This window comes from Micromys minutus, assembly GCF_963924665.1.
Source record: "Micromys minutus genome assembly, chromosome: 12".
Taxonomy (NCBI): domain Eukaryota; kingdom Metazoa; phylum Chordata; class Mammalia; order Rodentia; family Muridae; genus Micromys; species Micromys minutus.
The window spans coordinates 32,527,947-32,545,912 of NC_137981.1; the positions used below are offsets into that span (position 1 = coordinate 32,527,947).

The window sequence follows — 17,966 nt, forward strand, 5'->3', positions numbered from 1 at the left end:
CAAGGTTACACAGAGAAGCCCTGTCTCAGAAAAACCTAGGGATGTAGCTCAGTATTGTTTTTCTGCTATACACAATGTCCTCAGTTCAACCCACAGCACTGTGTGAACCAAGTATAATGGCACACACTAGCGCTAAAGAAGCCAAGGCAGAAGGACCAGAAATTCAAAGTCATCATCAGCTACATAATACCTTTAATACAGATGGAGTTTGGAGCTAGCCATCGACACTTGAGACTTTGTTTCAAAAATAAAGGGGCCTAAAAAGATGGTTCAGACATTAAGAGCACTGACTACTCTTCCAGAGGACCCAGGTTCAATCTCCAGAACCTGTAAGACCCAAATTGAGTCTTATCTATTTGAGGCTCCCATGAATGAGAGATCCCGGACCGATGCAAAAGGAAGAGGTTTATTAGTCCCGTGCACTGGGGTGGCCTACTTCCAGAAGAGAGGTGACCCCAAAAGAATGTTACAAGAAATTTTTATACTTTTTAGGGGTACAGGTGTTGTAAGACCCCGAGGAGTCTTAGCTCAGGAGCAGGACCCACAGAACACAATTAGACGATAGATCACTGTAATAACAAGAGGTTTACTTTTAATTCCATATATATGGGGTTGTTCATCCTCTTGGAGTCAACCCCGAATTCAAAAAGCACACATCTTTTATTCTTTACAGCTGGCAGATTTCAGCAACCGAGTAATTGGCTTACTCTCATTGGTGGATCTTAGGACAAAAAATCAGGTATTGGCTAGCCCCGCTCAAGGGGCTATTCTTGGTTCGGTCATTTTCTCATCTAGTTCTTGAGTTTGTCCTTGGAAGGGGATAGCTTGGAAAATTTTCCCGGGGTGGGGTGGGGAGGAACTGGGTGGTCAGTCAGGGTCAGTCTGACTCTTGATGGTTTTTCTCAGAATTTATCACTGGGAGGGGTAGAGGGTCTCTTTGTTTTCTAAAGCAGTTATTTTTGTTTTGCCTTAACTCAGCTTGGTCAAGATAGCTTGACCTGTTCACTAAAACTTTGTTTTTACATTTTCAGAAAGTTGTTCATATATTTTAAAACTTTGAGGGGTTTTGTCCTGTTTTGTTTCTCAGAATTGGGTGATTAGAGCATGAGTTAATTATGATATGCCTCAGTGTAAGGAAAAGATGATGGGGCACTAATGAAAGGAAAAGTCACTGAAAGGAAGAGTCACAGGGCACCAATGTTGTGAAAGGATAACGATCCGAGTCACAGCACCAATGTTAGGAGAAGGATGAAGAGAGTGGGGGGCACATGGCCCATGGAGGTGCGGCGAGGCCTAGGGGCAAGGGAGATGCCTCTGGGGGGTCCATGTTGGGAATTCCTTCCCTGAGGGACCAGCCACACAACAGTATAGTATGGAATAGAGTTTATTCAGGTCATGGGAGAGTTAAGAGGGTGGTAGAGGCAGAGAGAGAGAGAGAGAGAGAGAGAGAGAGAGAGAGAGAGAGAGAGAAGTAGAGGAGTAGAGGCCAGCCATGAGCACATGGAGGGAGAGGGGGGAAGGGAAAGGGAAGAGGAGGGGTAGGGGTGGGAGAGTAAGGCTGCAAGAGCACAAGAGCAAGAGAGGCCAAGAGAGAGAGGAGGGGGCAAGCAGCCCCTTTTATAGTGTCAGGTCACTGAGGCGGAGCATACCTGGCCACTGCTGGGTAATTGAGGGGTAGGGTATACCTGGCTGTTGCTAGGTAACTGAGGGGTGGGGTTTACAGAATCCCAACACTCAGGACCCTATCTAGGGCTTTCTAGAGGGCCAGGTGGCTATCAGTTAGTATATTCTGGGTTTTTTTTTTTTTTTTTTTTTTTGTTTGTTTGTTTTTTCTGAGAATTACTCTGGGCCATTGCTTTTATTTGTCAGGCACAGGCAGGATCTCATAGCCTTGGGATGACTAGAAAATCTCTGAGTCTGACTTTAACCATTTCTGTGTCTTTAGGGTCTCACATAAATGGGGTGTTTTGGGAAAGTCTCAGAGTCCCTAAAAACTTTTTTTTTATATCACAGTTTACATCAGCAAGATTATAATTTAAATTCATTGGCTAATCATATTGGCCTTTGAATCTATTGATTTAAAGCATGTGACAGGTCTTGGGACCAGAGGGTCAGGTGACTATCGGTCAGAACACTGAAGTTTTTCAAGAATGTTCCTGCTCCTCCCAAGAACTGTAGGTGGAGAATGGAACTTGGCCTAGCCTTGATCTGAGGCAGTGGGTGTAAGGCTGGGTGTCCAAGACCAGCTTGGGCAAACAACTTGGGTTCCCCCAGAACAGGATCAAGGATTGAAAGAAAAGAGACAAGTTAGTTAAAGGTTACAACATGACTTTGGCTAGCTCTGAGGTTGAAACCTAGAGGCTGATGGGAGGCCTTTATTTATTAGTCTTCTTATATACCACTTTAATTACATGCAGAAAGATAACATCAGTTCTGAGATAGGGACTAAGCAAGTTAACAATCAAAGGTCCTGTAACTGTCCTTTTAGAGACCAGGTGTGAAGATCAGGGACAAATGGTGATCAAAGAGGCTGCCACTGCCTATATCCACTGAGTCTGCCCAGTTCTGAACCACATTTCAAATGTAAATGCACCTTCCTAGGCTTCAGTCCTAAGAGTTTTTCTCTGAACTTCAGATGCAAATGTGCTCAATTCTAGCCCTTACTGGGCAAAGCACAGAAGCCAGTTTCCTGCCTATGATAAGCTTCAAGGTGTCCTGAAAAAATTAATATATCTCCACCACCAGCTGACCAGAGGTGCCAAAAAGGCTCTCCACACTCAGGTCCTTCATTTCCCCTTCCTCTAGGCCACCATTTAAATCTTGAAACCAAAGGTCATCTTGTTCCACAGCATCATACTGTTTGAGCACCATTATTTGCACTGTTAAAGCATCCCATGATGAATGCAACTAAGCAATTCAAAATGCAAGGATGAAATTTTAGGAGCAAACATAGAATGATCAAAGGTTCTTTCAGAGTTGAAACTAAAGTGACCCCCTCCCCACTTGCTGTAAAAACAATAGGTCTAGCTGAGGCATCAGCTGAACTAAAACACAAAACCCCTTGGTCTGATTCAGGACCTGAAGATGTACACAAGGGGTCAATCCTGAAGAGCAAGACCACCAGATATCCTCAGGGGGAATCAAAAATCCATCTGGTCTACCATAGTCATGAGTAAAGTTACCAAAAAATCCTTTTCTCTGGGAGGACAGTGCCTATGCATAGTCCTGGCCAGCACAGTTGTTGCAAGGTGAGAGATTATCATTGTGTCGTTCTGTCTTATGGGGCCCGAAGCAGCTATTCTCATAATATGAGGGAACTGTATCATACCAGAGCCAACAAGAGGTGGTAAGGGAAGGCTTGGTTGAGTTTAGAACTAGAAAAGACTTTTCTATAAGGTTTAGAAGTGGGTGCTCATCTCCCTGGGAATCTTGATTAGAGAACAGGTTTTCTATTATTGAGGCCACTCTGGTTACCACAGTAACCCCAGTCACCACCTTCATCAATGGCCTTCCATGGCCTCTCACAGAGCCAAGCCTCAGCTGCTCTTCATGACCCCTTCATTCCTTCATACCAGCACCACCTGGGTAACTAACTCTTACACATTACCAAGTCCAGCCACAGCACGAGGTACAACCTTGGCTATCTCTGGAACATAGCCTCTTTGTGCTCTCAGAAAACAGTTCCAGAAGATTTTGCCTCTTCTTAATCACCAATAATTTCTCAGCTCTAGCCGATCAGCATCAATAGTCCTAGTAAGGTTTTGCTTTAGTAGTTCTGGTATCTTGTTAATCACAGCTGATTCTTCAGCTCCAGCTAGCCAAAACCACAGAATCTTCATAATCTAAACAGCAACAGCCAGTACAGGTAGGCAATTTCCTGATATGTGCAGAAGGTTTTGAATTGAGAGCTCGTGAAGGCAGAGCCATTATCAGTTTTGATCTGTTTGATTGTTTGCCATAATGGCAAAGGTGGAGAGCATATGGTGAATTGATCCTTGTGAGTTTTCACTTGTTTGGGCTGTAGCCCATATAAAATGTGAGTATGTATTTATGGAGACAAAAACAAATTTCTGTCTACCAAAAGTGGGGAATATCGGTGATATCAACTTGCCATAAGGTATTGGATTTGAGGCCTGAGGGATTGGCGCCCACAGTTTGTAAAGCTGGGGTGGTGATAAGGGATGCACAAGGGAAGCATGTTTTTATTATCTTTTGGAGTTAAGCAGAGGGGGATGTGGGGGAATGAAGCCCCTTTATATTTGTGTGCGTGCATGCATGTACAAACGTAATTGGTCTGCTTGCTCAATGGAGGCTCTGAATGTCCCTGATGAGGCAGTTTGGTCATTTCCCTCAGCTATCAGGCCTGGCAGGGGACTATGAGATCTGACATGCTGTGTGTAGATGGGGGAGGCTCTGTCCTGTAGGAGGGTAGAACCCCGTGTGAGAAGAGGGGAAAGAGGGTTGGCATCTAGTCTGACAAAGGACCCTGGCAGCCAGAGGAGCAAACTGACAGCAAATACACTGTCTGAAGTCAAGGGGGCCCTTGGCTTCTTTTAGAGCTGGATAGATGGCACATAATTCTTTGTATTGGAGGGGGGGGGTGATGGGGCAGCTCTGAGTTGGAGAATAATGGGTTCATCCTCAGGGGAGTAGTATACTACTGCCGAGGCTCCACTCTTCCCCCCATCGGTAGTATTGAGGGGGTTCCCACAATGGGCCTTTTTGAAAATAGTTGGGGGGGGGGCAGACATTGCAGAGGGAGGACAGAGGCCCATTTTTCATCAGGATAATGGCTGTCAATTTGTCCTGGGAATCCTATTAAGTTGATGGCTAAGCAGGGGTGGTTTTTGATTAGCCACTGAGTGTCGGAGAGGGAGAATGGGGTAACAAGAATGTCAAGTTCTTTTTTTAAGGTTTGTAGGGCTCTGTCCCTGCCATTTCTAATTATGCTAGGCAGGGCATCCACCTCATTTAAAATTTGGGGTGCACCACCCATCGGGTATTGTTGAGTCATATCTAACAAGAGCCATATCTTTTAGGGCTGTGTTGACAGAATTTAGGCTTGGATTGCTTCGAGGGACAGTGTTCTTGGGGAGGAGGGCCTTTTGTCTCCTTTCAGGAGATTGAAGAGGGATTGAGAAGTGCTTTCGGGAGAGGGGGGATCCAGGGTTGAAGCCAATTAAGATTGCCTAAAAGGCTCCGGAGGAAGGCAAGAGTTTGAGGGGGAGATCTCTCTTCCTAAAAATGCAATGGGCAAAATAAATTGGATTTTTGTGAGGGGCTATTTTGAATCTTAGGGCAGATAGGGAAGGTTTGAGTTGGTCCTTAAGCTGAGAGGAGGGTGGAAGTGTCTCCCCATGTCATCCATGCAATGGTACACATTGGGTCCTTTGTCTAAGTAGGGTTTTAATGCAGTGGCTACAGCCTCCTGACAAATGGCTGGACTGTTAGCCATTCTCTGAGGGAGGATAGTCCACTCATGAGCTGGACCAGAGTTGTTAACGGGGGGCTACTGAGAATACAAAGCAATCATATTCAAGAGGTGGGGAGAGATGGGGGAAAAAGTGGTCTTTTATGTCTATTGCTTGGGGAACATTGATAGGGGTGGCTGAGATATGGGGTAATCCTCTTTGTGGGAAGCCCCAGACTCATATGGATTTGTTAATTGTCCTAAAGTCTTGTGGCAGTCTCCATCCCCCTGAGCTCCTTTTCATAGCAAACACAAGGTGTTCCATGGGCTGCGGGAGGGGTGGATGTGCTGTAATAGAGGCTGTTCTACTAGCTGTGTGCAGATAGCTGAACTAGAACATTGAGTCTTCACCTATTCCAGGATGTCAGGATTTAGACAGAGGCCAAAGGAACCTTCAACCAACACCAGAGAGTAGCTGGTGTTGCCCCTTCAGCTTGTCCAAATCCACATGATGACACTGGCTGAAAGCACAGCAGGAAAAGACAGGTTGCTTGTCTCCAGAGTTGGAGAGTGGGGAGGGGGCTCACCTTCCTGAGGTATCTGTTTGAGCACTGTTTGGGATGTAAACCACGCCAGGAAGTTTGGTAAGATAGAACAAGAAGTTGAGACTCCGTGGGCACACACCTGAGGCTTAGGTGACTCTCAGCTCCCTGCCAGAGTCCTGACTTGAAACACATGCCATGCTTCTCATAAAAGAAATGTGTCCTATGGTCATGTAGGCCCAAGACAGAGTTCTCCATGCTAATGTGGTACCTAGAGGCCCCGAGGGCCTAGCCAATAAGCTTCCCACCCCAGACATTCCTCCTTGCAAAAAGTATTTAATCTCAGGCCCACCTGAGAAGTGGGGCATGGTTTTATGAATCTATTTTTTGCCATGGCAAACTGTTTAGAACCATGGGCTACCTCATCAAGATCCACTGTGGGGAAGGCCTTTGCCTACAGAGCCTAATTCTCCCATAGAAGGCCTGTGTTCCTAGCCACAACTGCCATCAAGCCTGCCTCCGCCAAACTCAGAACAATCACCCATGGGACAAGCTGGGGCTCCCCTCCCACACACATTCCAGGCTAGATGCTGTCCCAGCCCATTAGCCCCCAACTCTGTTCTCTCTTGACTCCCAGCGGTGCCTGGATGTCCAAGAATATGAGAACCCCCAAGGCCTGGGGACCCCCAAACCAGCTCCAGCTTTCCCAACTAAGACTGTTTCATTGCTTCTATACAGCCTGACACCCGTGTGGGGTAAGTACAGTCATACTCCCTGTGTCCCACCTCCCCAAGCAGCAGTGCCCAGTGGTGGAGCAGATTCCTTTGCTTCCATGTTCTTTAAATGCTTCTGTGTCTGTTGTTGGTCATAATTCTCAAACTGTTCTGAGTGACCCAATGTTCAAATTGGTCTGTTGCTTTGCCCTTTAAGCCCACACAATTTAAATGCATCTTTTCTTTCTGTGGAACCTAAACTTCAGCTAGTCACTGAAGAAAGATTATAGCCTGTATTAAAGAAAAATGGTTCCCAGCTTGCTCAGGCATTTTCTTTAGGAGCCAAGAACTCCCCATCATAATCAAAAGCACCACTCTGTATTTTTCTTGGTAAGGAATAGAAAGGAGGCAATCTCGAGTTCTTTAAAATCAAATTGTTGACTTGTGATTGGTGCTTCTGTGTAGCACCTGCATCCTCACTGAACCCAGATCTTGAGACCAAGCTTTGATGGAAGATTATACAAACCATCTCAGGGAGTGTTAGGGACAGCAATGACATGGTGCTCAACTGTAGTCACAGATGGTCCTAGTAACATGACAGGCCTTTGTTCCTTCTTTCTCTGGGCAGTTTGTACAAAGCTGCCAATGTGTCCTCCACATAACCCTTCTGGTTAAGTGCCTTAAAAGCAGAAGTCTTATCCTTTAGTCATTTTCTACCAGCATTTGCCTCCCAAGGATGCCATTGTACGACACCCGCTATTAAGTGTCCTTGGCTTGATGAGTGGACTGAGTGTACAGTACTTTTCATCTGCTGACACAAAAGGATCACTATAGTCTAGCCTGGACCAGCAGGCCATTACTCAATGCCAGATTCCTGAGAGTAAACCAAGGCATGAGAAGGTAAGGAAGATAGGAAATCTTAGGTCATGAGGTCTTATCCAAACAAGCTTATTAGGAAGTACAGCTTCCTCACAGCTTGAGGGGTGGGGTATAACTTATAGAAACACCCACTGTTTTTATAAATGATTTAACAAGGAACTTTAACTCTGTAGACCAGGCTGGCCTTGAACTCCCAGAGATCCCTCTGCCTCTGGCTGCTGAGTGCTAGGACTAAAGGTATATGCCACCATGCCTGGTGGTGACACACTCACTCTCCAAGAGATTGAATTTGGCTAAAGAAAAAAAAAATCTACATACAGGTGTTTTGGGAAGTTATTTTTTAAAACATCTTTTATTCATTCTTTGACAAATTAACACCCATATACAATGTGTATTCCCAGCCTCACATACTCTGAATACATCCCTCCACCTTTTCATATCTTAAAATGTTACAACATTTATTGATTATATTATATTCTCTAGAAACAAAACCTCTAATCTAAGCAACATCCTAAGATTAAAAAACAAACAACAGTCTCCGGTTCTTTTTTTTTATAATAAAGTTGGAAAAAAAGTTTAATTAAAAAACAAAACAAAACAAAACAAAACAAAAAACCCTCAAGGGAGGAGAAAACAATATATCATTTTTTTTTAATGTTCAAAAAAAAAAATCAATAAACTCCAGGTTAGCTGGGCCAAATGGTCCCTCCTTCTAAACCTCTTATTTGCCTGTTTGGCCAAATGGGCATTGGCCCTCTGAATGACTCTGATCAGGCCAATAGTGGCCATCTAAACTTGTAGCTAGGCTCTTTAAGGGACCCAGTCAATACTCTAGGTATCATGTCAGACCTTCCTCAGATTCTTAATGTGGAACCACTGAAAAGATCAAAGCCAAGAATTCTGATTATGAAGTCACTTGGGCTGCCGCTGGCTACTGAGGCCCTGATGCTCTTGCTGGGTGTGACAGGCTGGCCCCATGCATGCCACCTGCCAGGGGTCCTAGAAGACTGACCAATCTGGTTCTTAGACATTAAAAGCATTGGTATGTCTGCCAGTTTTGGAAAGAAAAAAAACTTATAGCTAGGACAAGGTTACAAGTTGAAATTAAAATCTTTCCTCGTCTACAACCTTCCTGGCACCCCTGGATCTCTGCTGAGTCTTAGGGTTTTTCAGAAGCTTGTAAGATTCCTGGGCTCCACCTTAGCCCCCTTGCTGCTTTCTAAATTCCTGCAGCTTGTGAACTGTAGGCTGGTCCCAGCACACTGGGTGTGTTTTGAGAGGACTGCTCTCCTAAACAGTCAGCAGTCCCTTGTTGCCCATGTAGCCAAAGAGGCACTTGGTGGAACGCTGACTGCTGCTCACAGAGGACTAACTGAGAGCCTGCTACATCTCCATTATTTGGATCTAATTTGTCCTGATGCTCTGAGGGAAAGGAGAACACCTGCTGCCATAAGTCTCCAAGACTCTGGGGCACAACGAGCCAGTCTGCCAAGAAGACGCTCTCTTGGTAGCTCTGAGGATACTGCAGTTGTTGCTGGTATTCCCAGTTATTCTGCTGCTGTCCTGGGAACACTGGGGCATGGTTACAATCATCTGCCTTTGTCCCTGCACATAAGGAACATAGTCGGCAAGGGAGGATGTGGAATATAGGCTTTCCTGGGTCTCAGGCTGCTCACCCATATAATACTGCCCAGATTCATCAGGAAGAGTAAAGTTCCTGGGTCTGAAGTTGTAAGAAGAGCCACTTCCAGTGCTTTGGTCCACAGAGTCATATGAGACATACTGTTCACCAGAAGCTTCCTCGGTCTGCGAAAAATTGAGAGCAAGGCCACCTAGTGCCTCTTGGATGTGAGAGATTTGCCCAGGGTAGCAACTGGAAGCTTGTACCTGGGCATCCTGTTGACCTGCAAGCATGCTGTCTTGATGCTTGCGCACTCTTCTGAGGGCAGAAATTTTGACTTTCAATTCTGGTGGTACTCTGGCTCTTTTATTCTGGAACCAGTTCTAAAAGAGAAAAAGGAAATAGCTAATCAAAGCTGCTTTCTAGCAGTGCCCCACAGCACTTCTTTTCTCTTTCATCTGTTTTGTTTGAGACAGGGTCTCTCTACTATGTGGTTCTGGCTGTCCTGTAACTCACTAAGCAAATCAGGTAGACCTCAACATGCCCAGCCCCAGTCAGTTTCACAGTCACCTAGACCAGCCTTACTATCTGGCTTCCTGACCTTGAAAAGACAGGGGAAAAGATGAAGGCGGCCTTTCCCAGGCCTTCCCATTATGACGGAGACTGAACCCTCCAATTGGCTCCCTAGCTCTGCTTTCATGTTTAAGGATGGAAGCCAGCTCCAGCTAACCCTACTCTAGCCCCTTGCTATCAGGACAGAACAGATGGAAACTGTCCCTTAACACTTCCTAGATACTCTACTAGGCTGCTGCTCCCAACCAAGATACAATGTATTACAAATTATGTATTACACTCAAAGATGAAACACTTGGCAATAGTTTGTCATGCCTTGGTAGGTATCTTATTTGGTCCTAAGCACATCTGGCCTTCACTTCTTAAAAGCCTCCTCAAAACAATTATACATGAAAATAACTGTCCAAAATATTTTGAAGGGTGATGAGTTGTAGAAATAAGATGTTTCTTTTTTTAAAAGATGGGGGCCAGGAATTAGGGCACATGCCTTTTAAAAATGTTTTTTAAAGATTTATTTATTTAATATATGTAAGTACACTGTAGCTGTCTTCAGACACACCAGAAGAGAGCATCAAATCTCATTACAGATAGTTGTGAGCCACCATATGTTTGCTGGGATTTGAACTCGGGATCTCTGGAAGAATAATCAGTACTCTTAACCACTGAGCTATCTCTCCAGCCCCAAGGAGACACACACTTTTAATCCCAGCACTCAGGAAGCAGAGGCAGGAGTCTATCTACAGAGTGAGTTCCATGATGGTCAGGGCTACAAAGATTCTGTCTCTAAATAAAGAAAATGAACTTGATGGTACACACCTGTAATCCTAGCACTTGGAAAGTTGAGGCAGGAAGATTCAGAGTTTAAGATCTCTAGTAGGGACTGAGTCATGCTATCAAACTGCCTTCTAAATACTATTGTTTACAGTCATAGACTTGTGCTGCTTTTAACCTTGGTCAAAGAAACAGTAGTTAGTGCAGATATTATGTATCAGTCAAGGGATTGACTCGGTTGAGTGCTTATGAGTGTTCAGCCCTCACTACAGGGACATCTACATCAACAAACCCTCCAAGGCTCAGGGACACCATGGAGGAAGGGAAGTGCAAAGTGCTGCCTTCCAGGCAAGACACAGCTTTGTCTTGGTGGACTCACTTCAAGCAAATAACAACAATAACAATAACCACAGAGTGGCTCTGACTGCCTACACAAGGGCTATGTGTGATCAAACCACTCAACAGTCTCCATGGGGCCTTTGTATAGAGACAACTCTGATCTTCCATTTATTTCTCTCTTTTTCAGGGTGATCTTTGTCTACCTTCGCCTCACTTTATCCCTCACACCTTAGCAAACTTTCCAAATGTTCAACATTTGCAATATTAAAATGTTCTTTCCAGACTGGAGAGATGGCTCAGTGATTAAAGACTAGGCTCATGCTACAGCAAATATCCAGTATGAATACGAAACCACCGAAGTTGCCACCTGGGTAATAACAGTAACTTTTCTTTCTTTTTCTTTTTCTCTTTTTTTTTTTTTTTTAATTTGGTGTGGTTGTGTAGGAGACAGGGTTTTTCCTTATAACCCTGGCTGTACCGAATCTGTCTGATTTTCACGGGTCCCAAGACAGTGTGGCCATTTATTTTTTATTGTTTGTGTATGGTATTTTGCCTACATGTATGTCTGTGTACCATGTGTGTGTGAAGGCCAGAAAAGGGTGTCAGATGCCCTGGAACTGAAGTTGTAGAGATAAGAGCTGCCAAACAGGGGGTGGGAATCAAACCCAGCTCCTCTGGAAGAGCACCCAGAGCCCTGAGCCATCTTCCCACTCCCATGACAATGGCTCCTTAAATGCGTCCCTACTTCCAAATTTTCCTCATAATAGGTTATTTTCCATAAGCTGTGTATAATATGTTCAGTCACATTAAAAGATGAAAACGGACATGTTAACACTGCCCACGACAGCCAGCTTTCTCATGACTCTGCATTTTCCAAATGGCTTCAAAGGACATCTTCACAAAAGGCTCCAGAGATCGAACTTACCTCAATCACTTCCGTTCCACATTGAAACTGCTGTGCCAGCTCATCCTTGGTGGTGAAGTCTGGATAAGGGGAGTATTCAAAGTGTTTTATAAGGCTCTTCAGTTCTTCTTTGGTAAATTTATGTCTCAGTTTTGATTTTCCTCTTCTATATCTCGTCCTTGCTATGCTGTGTTTGTCTGTAGAGCCATTAAAAAAAAAAAATTCAGAAATGCACTGAATGCAGTAGTATCCAGAGAAAAGCTTGTTTGTTGGCTGATTTTTAGTTAGTTTTCCTTCTTTAAAAAAAAAAAAAAGTTCTAAAATAATCAGTTTAGCCTTAATGCTATTATTATGTTTTTTAGAAAAAGATTGGTTTTAGTTGTGTGTCTTTTCTCTGTGTGTGTATGAGTGTAAGTGCTTAAGGGGCTGAGGTATCAGAATCACTTGGAGCTGGAGTTCAGGCAGATGCAGTTGTAAGCCACCTGACTTGGGTGCTGGGAATTGAACTCTGGTCTTCTGTAATAACTGAGCCATCTCTCCAGCCCCACCTACACCCAAAACACTCAATTACTAACATAAATGGGCGTCATTAGAATTTTTCTATATAGTATATACAATTCTGTTAGGCAGAAGAAATGCTTTCCTCTTTTAGTAACTATAAATAAATTCAATTATCTTCATCAATTTAAAGTTGGGTCTTTAACCTTTTATTGGTAGAAATAAGATAGAGCTTCACTTTAAAAAAAAAACAAACTTTAGGGGCTGGAGAGATGGTTCTGCAGTTAAGAGCACTGACTGTTCTTCCAGGGGTCTTGAATTCAAGTCCTAGCCACCACATGGTGGCTTACAACCATCTATAATGAGATCTAGCTCCCTCTTCTTGTGTGTCTGAAGACAGTGACAATGTATTCATACATAAAATAAGTCTAAAAAGAAAAAGACTTAGTAGATCCTTACAGTTATCCTGTCTGTCTGTCTCTCTCTCTCTCTGTCTCTCTCTCTCTCTCTCTCTCTCTCTCTGTCTCTCTCTCTTTCTCTCTCTCTCTCTCTCTCTCTCTCTCTCTCACACACACACACACACACACACACATACACACACATTAATTAAAGCCAGGTTAGAGTTCAACAGCCCATCCTCACAGTGTGAAACCTTTCCAGGTTCTTCTTTTTCTAATTAATTAAGGGGAAGGGGCACAGCGCCCTAAACTTGAAAACATTACAGATCAAATATAAGACTCAGGTGGCTAGGACTAAAGATCTACACTGGAATACTTACAAACTGGAGACATTCAAAACATTCAGTATAAGAGGCTAGAGAGATATCTTAGCAGTTAAGAGTACTTGCTGAAGACCAAGGTTCAGCTTGTGAAGCCAAATAGGAATCTCTTTGTTGTTAATCTCCATACCTTAAAAGAATAAGTTTGTTTCCTAAGCCTACAAACCATGGTTTTCTTTTCTTTTAATTTGCTTATTTTAGATTTGTTTATTATATGTATGAGCACACTGTAGGTGCTTTCAGACACACCAGAAGGCATCAGATCTCATTAGCCACCATGTGGTTGTTTGGAATTGAACTCAGGACCTCTGGAAGAGCAGTCAATGCTTTTAACCACTGAGCCATCTCTCCAGCCCCTCTAATTTACTTATTATTCTCTCATATTACCTCCAGACTGCAGTCCCTCTGTTCCCCCCTACCCTCAAACACAGCATATGTTGTAGTAAGAGTAGGCACTGCCCCTCATGTTAAGGCTAGACAAGGCAACCTAGTGGGAGGAAAAGGTTCCCAAAAGAGTGGAAGACCACCCCTGCCCCCACTGTTAGGAGTTCCACAGAACACCAAGGTACTCAACCAAAACATAAGCAGAGGGCCTAAGCTAGACCCAGGTTCCCTGATGGTCCATTCAGTCTCTGTGAGCCCCTGAGTCCAGGTTAGTTGATTCTGTAGGGTAAACCATGTTTTTCAACCAACACTGAACTTGATGACCCCATGATGTATATACACCCAGTCCTTTGTCTAGTTAAACTCCTGAACCTATGATATATGATAGCCCTTTTGCCTTATGAAAGGTCTTACCAGACATTTGATGAGTCTCCTTTTACATGATGAGTCTTGCACTGATCTACCCCACAGGCAGCCTTGAGTCCAGAGTCCTCCTTTCTTCTGTCTGGGTTTTAACAGCTGTTTTCAATCAACTCTAACCCTTCCCCATAAAAAGGGGCCTCAAGTAAGTGAGGGGCTGCTCACTGAATCTTAAGTTTGGGAGAGGCAAACTGGCCAGTCTAAATAAAGCTTGCTTAATCAGATAGTTGTGGAAATGTTTTTCTCAGGTATAAAAAGCTCCCAGTGCTCATGTAATAGCTCACAACTATCCATACACGTGCATGTGATGCACAAACACACATGCAGTCAGTCAAAACATTCATACACATACAATAAATATGTCTTTGTTTGTTGATAGGGTTTCTCTGTGTAGCCTTGGCTGTCCCAGAATTCAATCTGCAGACCAGGCTGGCCTTGAACTCACAGAGATCTACCTACCTCTGCTACTGAAGCTGAGATTAAAGGCACAGGCCACTACTACCCAGTATAAGCCTTATAACTAAGTATAGAGAAAAACATGCACAAGCTCAAAGCAAACCAGGTTGATCTCTGACAGGACAAATCTGTATAAAATCTGGAGGAGCCCAGGAACAGAATAATCAATTAGCCAAGACTGGGACTTCTCACTGCATTCAAGAACAACTCTGCACATTAGCTGAATAACAGAGACAGCCAGGGCTGGGGTGCTGTTCTGTAATCCCAACTGTTCAGGAAGTAAAAGCAAGAGAATCAAGGCTAGCTTGGCTACAAAGAATTCAAGCAATTTAGGGATCCCATGCCTCAAAATAGAAAGTTTAAAAAGCAAAATGTTAAGGGAGTTGGATAGAAAGCTCAGTGGTTAGGAGCACTTGTTTCTCTTGCAGAAGACCTGGTTCAATTCCCAGCACCCATGTGGAAGACCACAACCATGTGAAAGTCCAGTTTCAGATCTCAGCTCTCTCTTCCCACTTTGCAGGCATCAAACATTCATACACTGCATATATAAAGGCACAGATATAAAAATTAAATAATTAAAAAAAAGAATAGGACTGAGTATAGAGGCACAGGCCTGTAATCATAGTGCTTCAGAAGAAGCAGGCAGATCTTTGAGTTCAAGACCAACCTTGTCTATATAGCAAGTTCCATGCAGAGGGCTATATAGTAACCCTGCCTCAAAACAAACAAGACAAAAAATGGCTAGAAATTTAGATCGGTGGTCTGTGACTTTATCAGAAAATGTAAGGCTTTATGTTTGATCCCCAGGACTGCCAATAAAAAGAGAACTAACCCCAGAGAGTTCAGCTACCATCTAAACTAGAAATTCAGTTTTTGCAATAGCAAGCCACTGCAACCTAAAATCAATATGAAGCCCACAGATCGTAGGATGCAGAGAGAATGTGATTTTCTGTTGTATTCAGTTCACTACCCCCAAAGTTGATAGTCAAAAGTATCAACAAATGGCCAAGTATGGCTTAAAGCACCAATTCTCACTCCACAGGCCTCTTTGTGAGGTACACTCTTGATCTCTGGAAGACATGTACACACAGAATTCTTTATGTCAATTAAGAATCCCACAATTTGCTCTCCAAGGATAATTAGGGGAAAGAGAGTATTAGAAGGACTAAGACCATCACATAAACCAAGGGGAGCTCATTTCCATCAGTCCTATCTCATAAGAAATGCAAAAGTGCAGGTGTGTGTGTGCGTTCATGGCTCCAGCAAGAGTGCTTGCTGTGGTTGCAGGACCAGACTTCAGTTCCCAGCATCCAACACGAGGCATCTCACAACTGTATGTAGTTTCTGCCGAAGGGAACTGATACCCTTTTCAGGCCTACACACACACACACACATACACACACACACACACACACACACACACACACACACACAAATTTTAACATGAAACTATTTAATGGATTACCAAAATATACAGATGTAACAGTCAGGGTGCTAGAGAGATGGCTCAGTTATTGAAGGCTGGCTATTCTCCCAAAGGAAGAACTTGGTTTCCAGCGTCCCCTTTGGGTGGCTCACAAACCTCTAAACCATCACCTGCACATACGCACAAATAATAAATTTTAAAAGAACATACAGTAGTCCTCTGCTTGTGGTACCAGGATCAGGAGGTTGAGCATCAGGAAGATTTTAAGTTCAAGACAAGCCTGAGCTACATAATAAACCCAGTTGTTCAAAATAATGAGAAAGGTATCACTGTCAAAGAAAACCAACAACAACCGGAAAAAACAAAAAACAAAACAAAACAAAAAAACATACTACCCACAGTAGTCATCAGTTTTGAAACCTCAACAGCACATTCTGCAGGAACGAGACATTTTGGTTTTAAAATGTATGGAACTTCCAATAGTACCAGTTAGGCTAAGCTGGAAGCCTTGTGCTGTGATTTCAAAGCTATAGCAATAAGCAGTGAAGTGGCAGAGACAGACAAATGGGAAAGAAGAGCCCAGGAAGAAACCCTCATTTCATGACCCAGGGATTGTATTGTGGGTTCAGGTCGCCACTGCCCTTGCATATTTCGCAGGCAGACCAGACTATGGATTAGTGGTACCCAACTTCGTTAATGCGACCTTTGAAACATTTCCTCATGTTGTGGTGACCCCCCCCCCCAACCATAAAATTACTTCTGTTGCTACTTCATAACTGTAATTTTGCTATAACGTAAATATCTGTCTTCTGATAATGGAGTATTTGAGAACCCCTGCTTTAAACTGACTTAAATAATCAAACCAAGGAACTAGCTCAGAACTAGAAGACAACTTCTACTAGACCCACGTTCCCTCTTATATTAAAATGACCTGTAGACTAAACTAACCCACTTCACATGAATGCATCGGTCTACTCTGAGGGTGCAGCCTCTGGGATCTGCACACTTTGTACAGGCCTCAGCTCTTAGCACTGATACATTAAGGGATTTTTTTTTTTTTAAACATATAACCTTTGGGGACCCTGGCCACAATAGTCATCTTCACTCAATGCACTACAATAAACTGTAAACACTCACGAGGTGAGTATTTCAGACATTTAATTTGCATAATAAATGAATGGGTTTATTGTGCATTTAAAAGTAATTAAAATCTGGCCAGCAAGTTGGCTCTACAAGTAAGATTTCTTGCTACCAAGCCTGAGAGGATCTTAGTTTGACCCCTGGGACCCACATGGAAACAGAACTGACTCTTTAACTGCTGTCTAAATTCTGGGTGCCCCTGATTAAAAGAAAATCACAGTCCTGGCTTGCTGAACAAAGTGCTTGCTGATAAAACCAAGTGAATGAAACACGACTAAACTTAGTTTAGTCAGTACATTTTATTTTTCACCACAGTTCGAAAATAAGTCTTAGAAAAACTAAAGAGATCCAGGCACGGTGAAGAGCCTAAATTCCTGCACCAAACACCAGCACCTCTTTCTTGGGTTTCCCAGCTTCCAGAACTGTAAAAGAAAATAAAGTTTTGTTTCTTAATTACCCAAATTCTGCTATTCTTAGAGTAGCAAAAAACCAGAGGACGGCATAAGAAAAAAGGTGAGTGTCATATTCCAGCAGCCAAGGGAAGGAAGGGGGTGAGCTTGTGTGTCAAATACCTACAAGGCTGACACATGAACGTAGCTGGTCCTTAAACCCAATGGCAGGTTGAATTTACTATTGTCCCTGGACAAGGATAGATTTTATCTGAGGCAGGCTAAAGCCACAGAACCATTTTGAACCCAGAGAATCAGTTGTTGGTCAGGCCCAACATTCCCAGGTAACCTAAAGGTCCAACATTTACATTGCTTGCCTTAGGCAGCGTGTCCCCATTGGTTTCTTGGGCCTTGGAAACTATTTCTGATATGGAAGAAAAAGTTTGCCCAAGGGTGACCCTTGACATTGCTCTGACAATTTCTGTACCAACAAGATTAGTCCTTGGCTCTTATGATATACACTCCTAAACCAACCAGTACTAGTGTATAGTTGTTTCTCTGGTGGTATAGACTGAACCCAGGGCCTTGTACTGGCCTAAAAATGTACTCTACCACTAATCTGAGTCCCCAACCCTCCTGTCTGGCCTCCTACTGGTCTCTCTCCTAGAGCTTAAAACACAGCATTCACTTTTTTGAGATTTCTCGGGAAGAAAGCCACAGGCA

At 43.5% G+C, this 17,966-nt stretch overlaps 1 protein-coding gene across 1 annotated transcript in view; it reads right to left on the minus strand.

Annotated features, from left to right (window-relative positions):
- LOC308428318 (double homeobox protein B-like) overlaps positions 1-17,966 on the minus strand; it is a gene marked incomplete at both ends in the record, with an annotated part of 42,898 nt that overhangs the window by 16,175 nt on the left and 8,757 nt on the right. The window contains 4 exons of the mRNA XM_080926737.1: positions 8,986-9,149; positions 9,221-9,350; positions 9,432-9,548; positions 11,774-11,832. Coding sequence (XP_080782863.1) covers positions 8,986-9,149; positions 9,221-9,350; positions 9,432-9,548; positions 11,774-11,832 — 470 coding nt within the window. The remainder of the gene's footprint in view (positions 1-8,985; positions 9,150-9,220; positions 9,351-9,431; positions 9,549-11,773; positions 11,833-17,966) is intronic.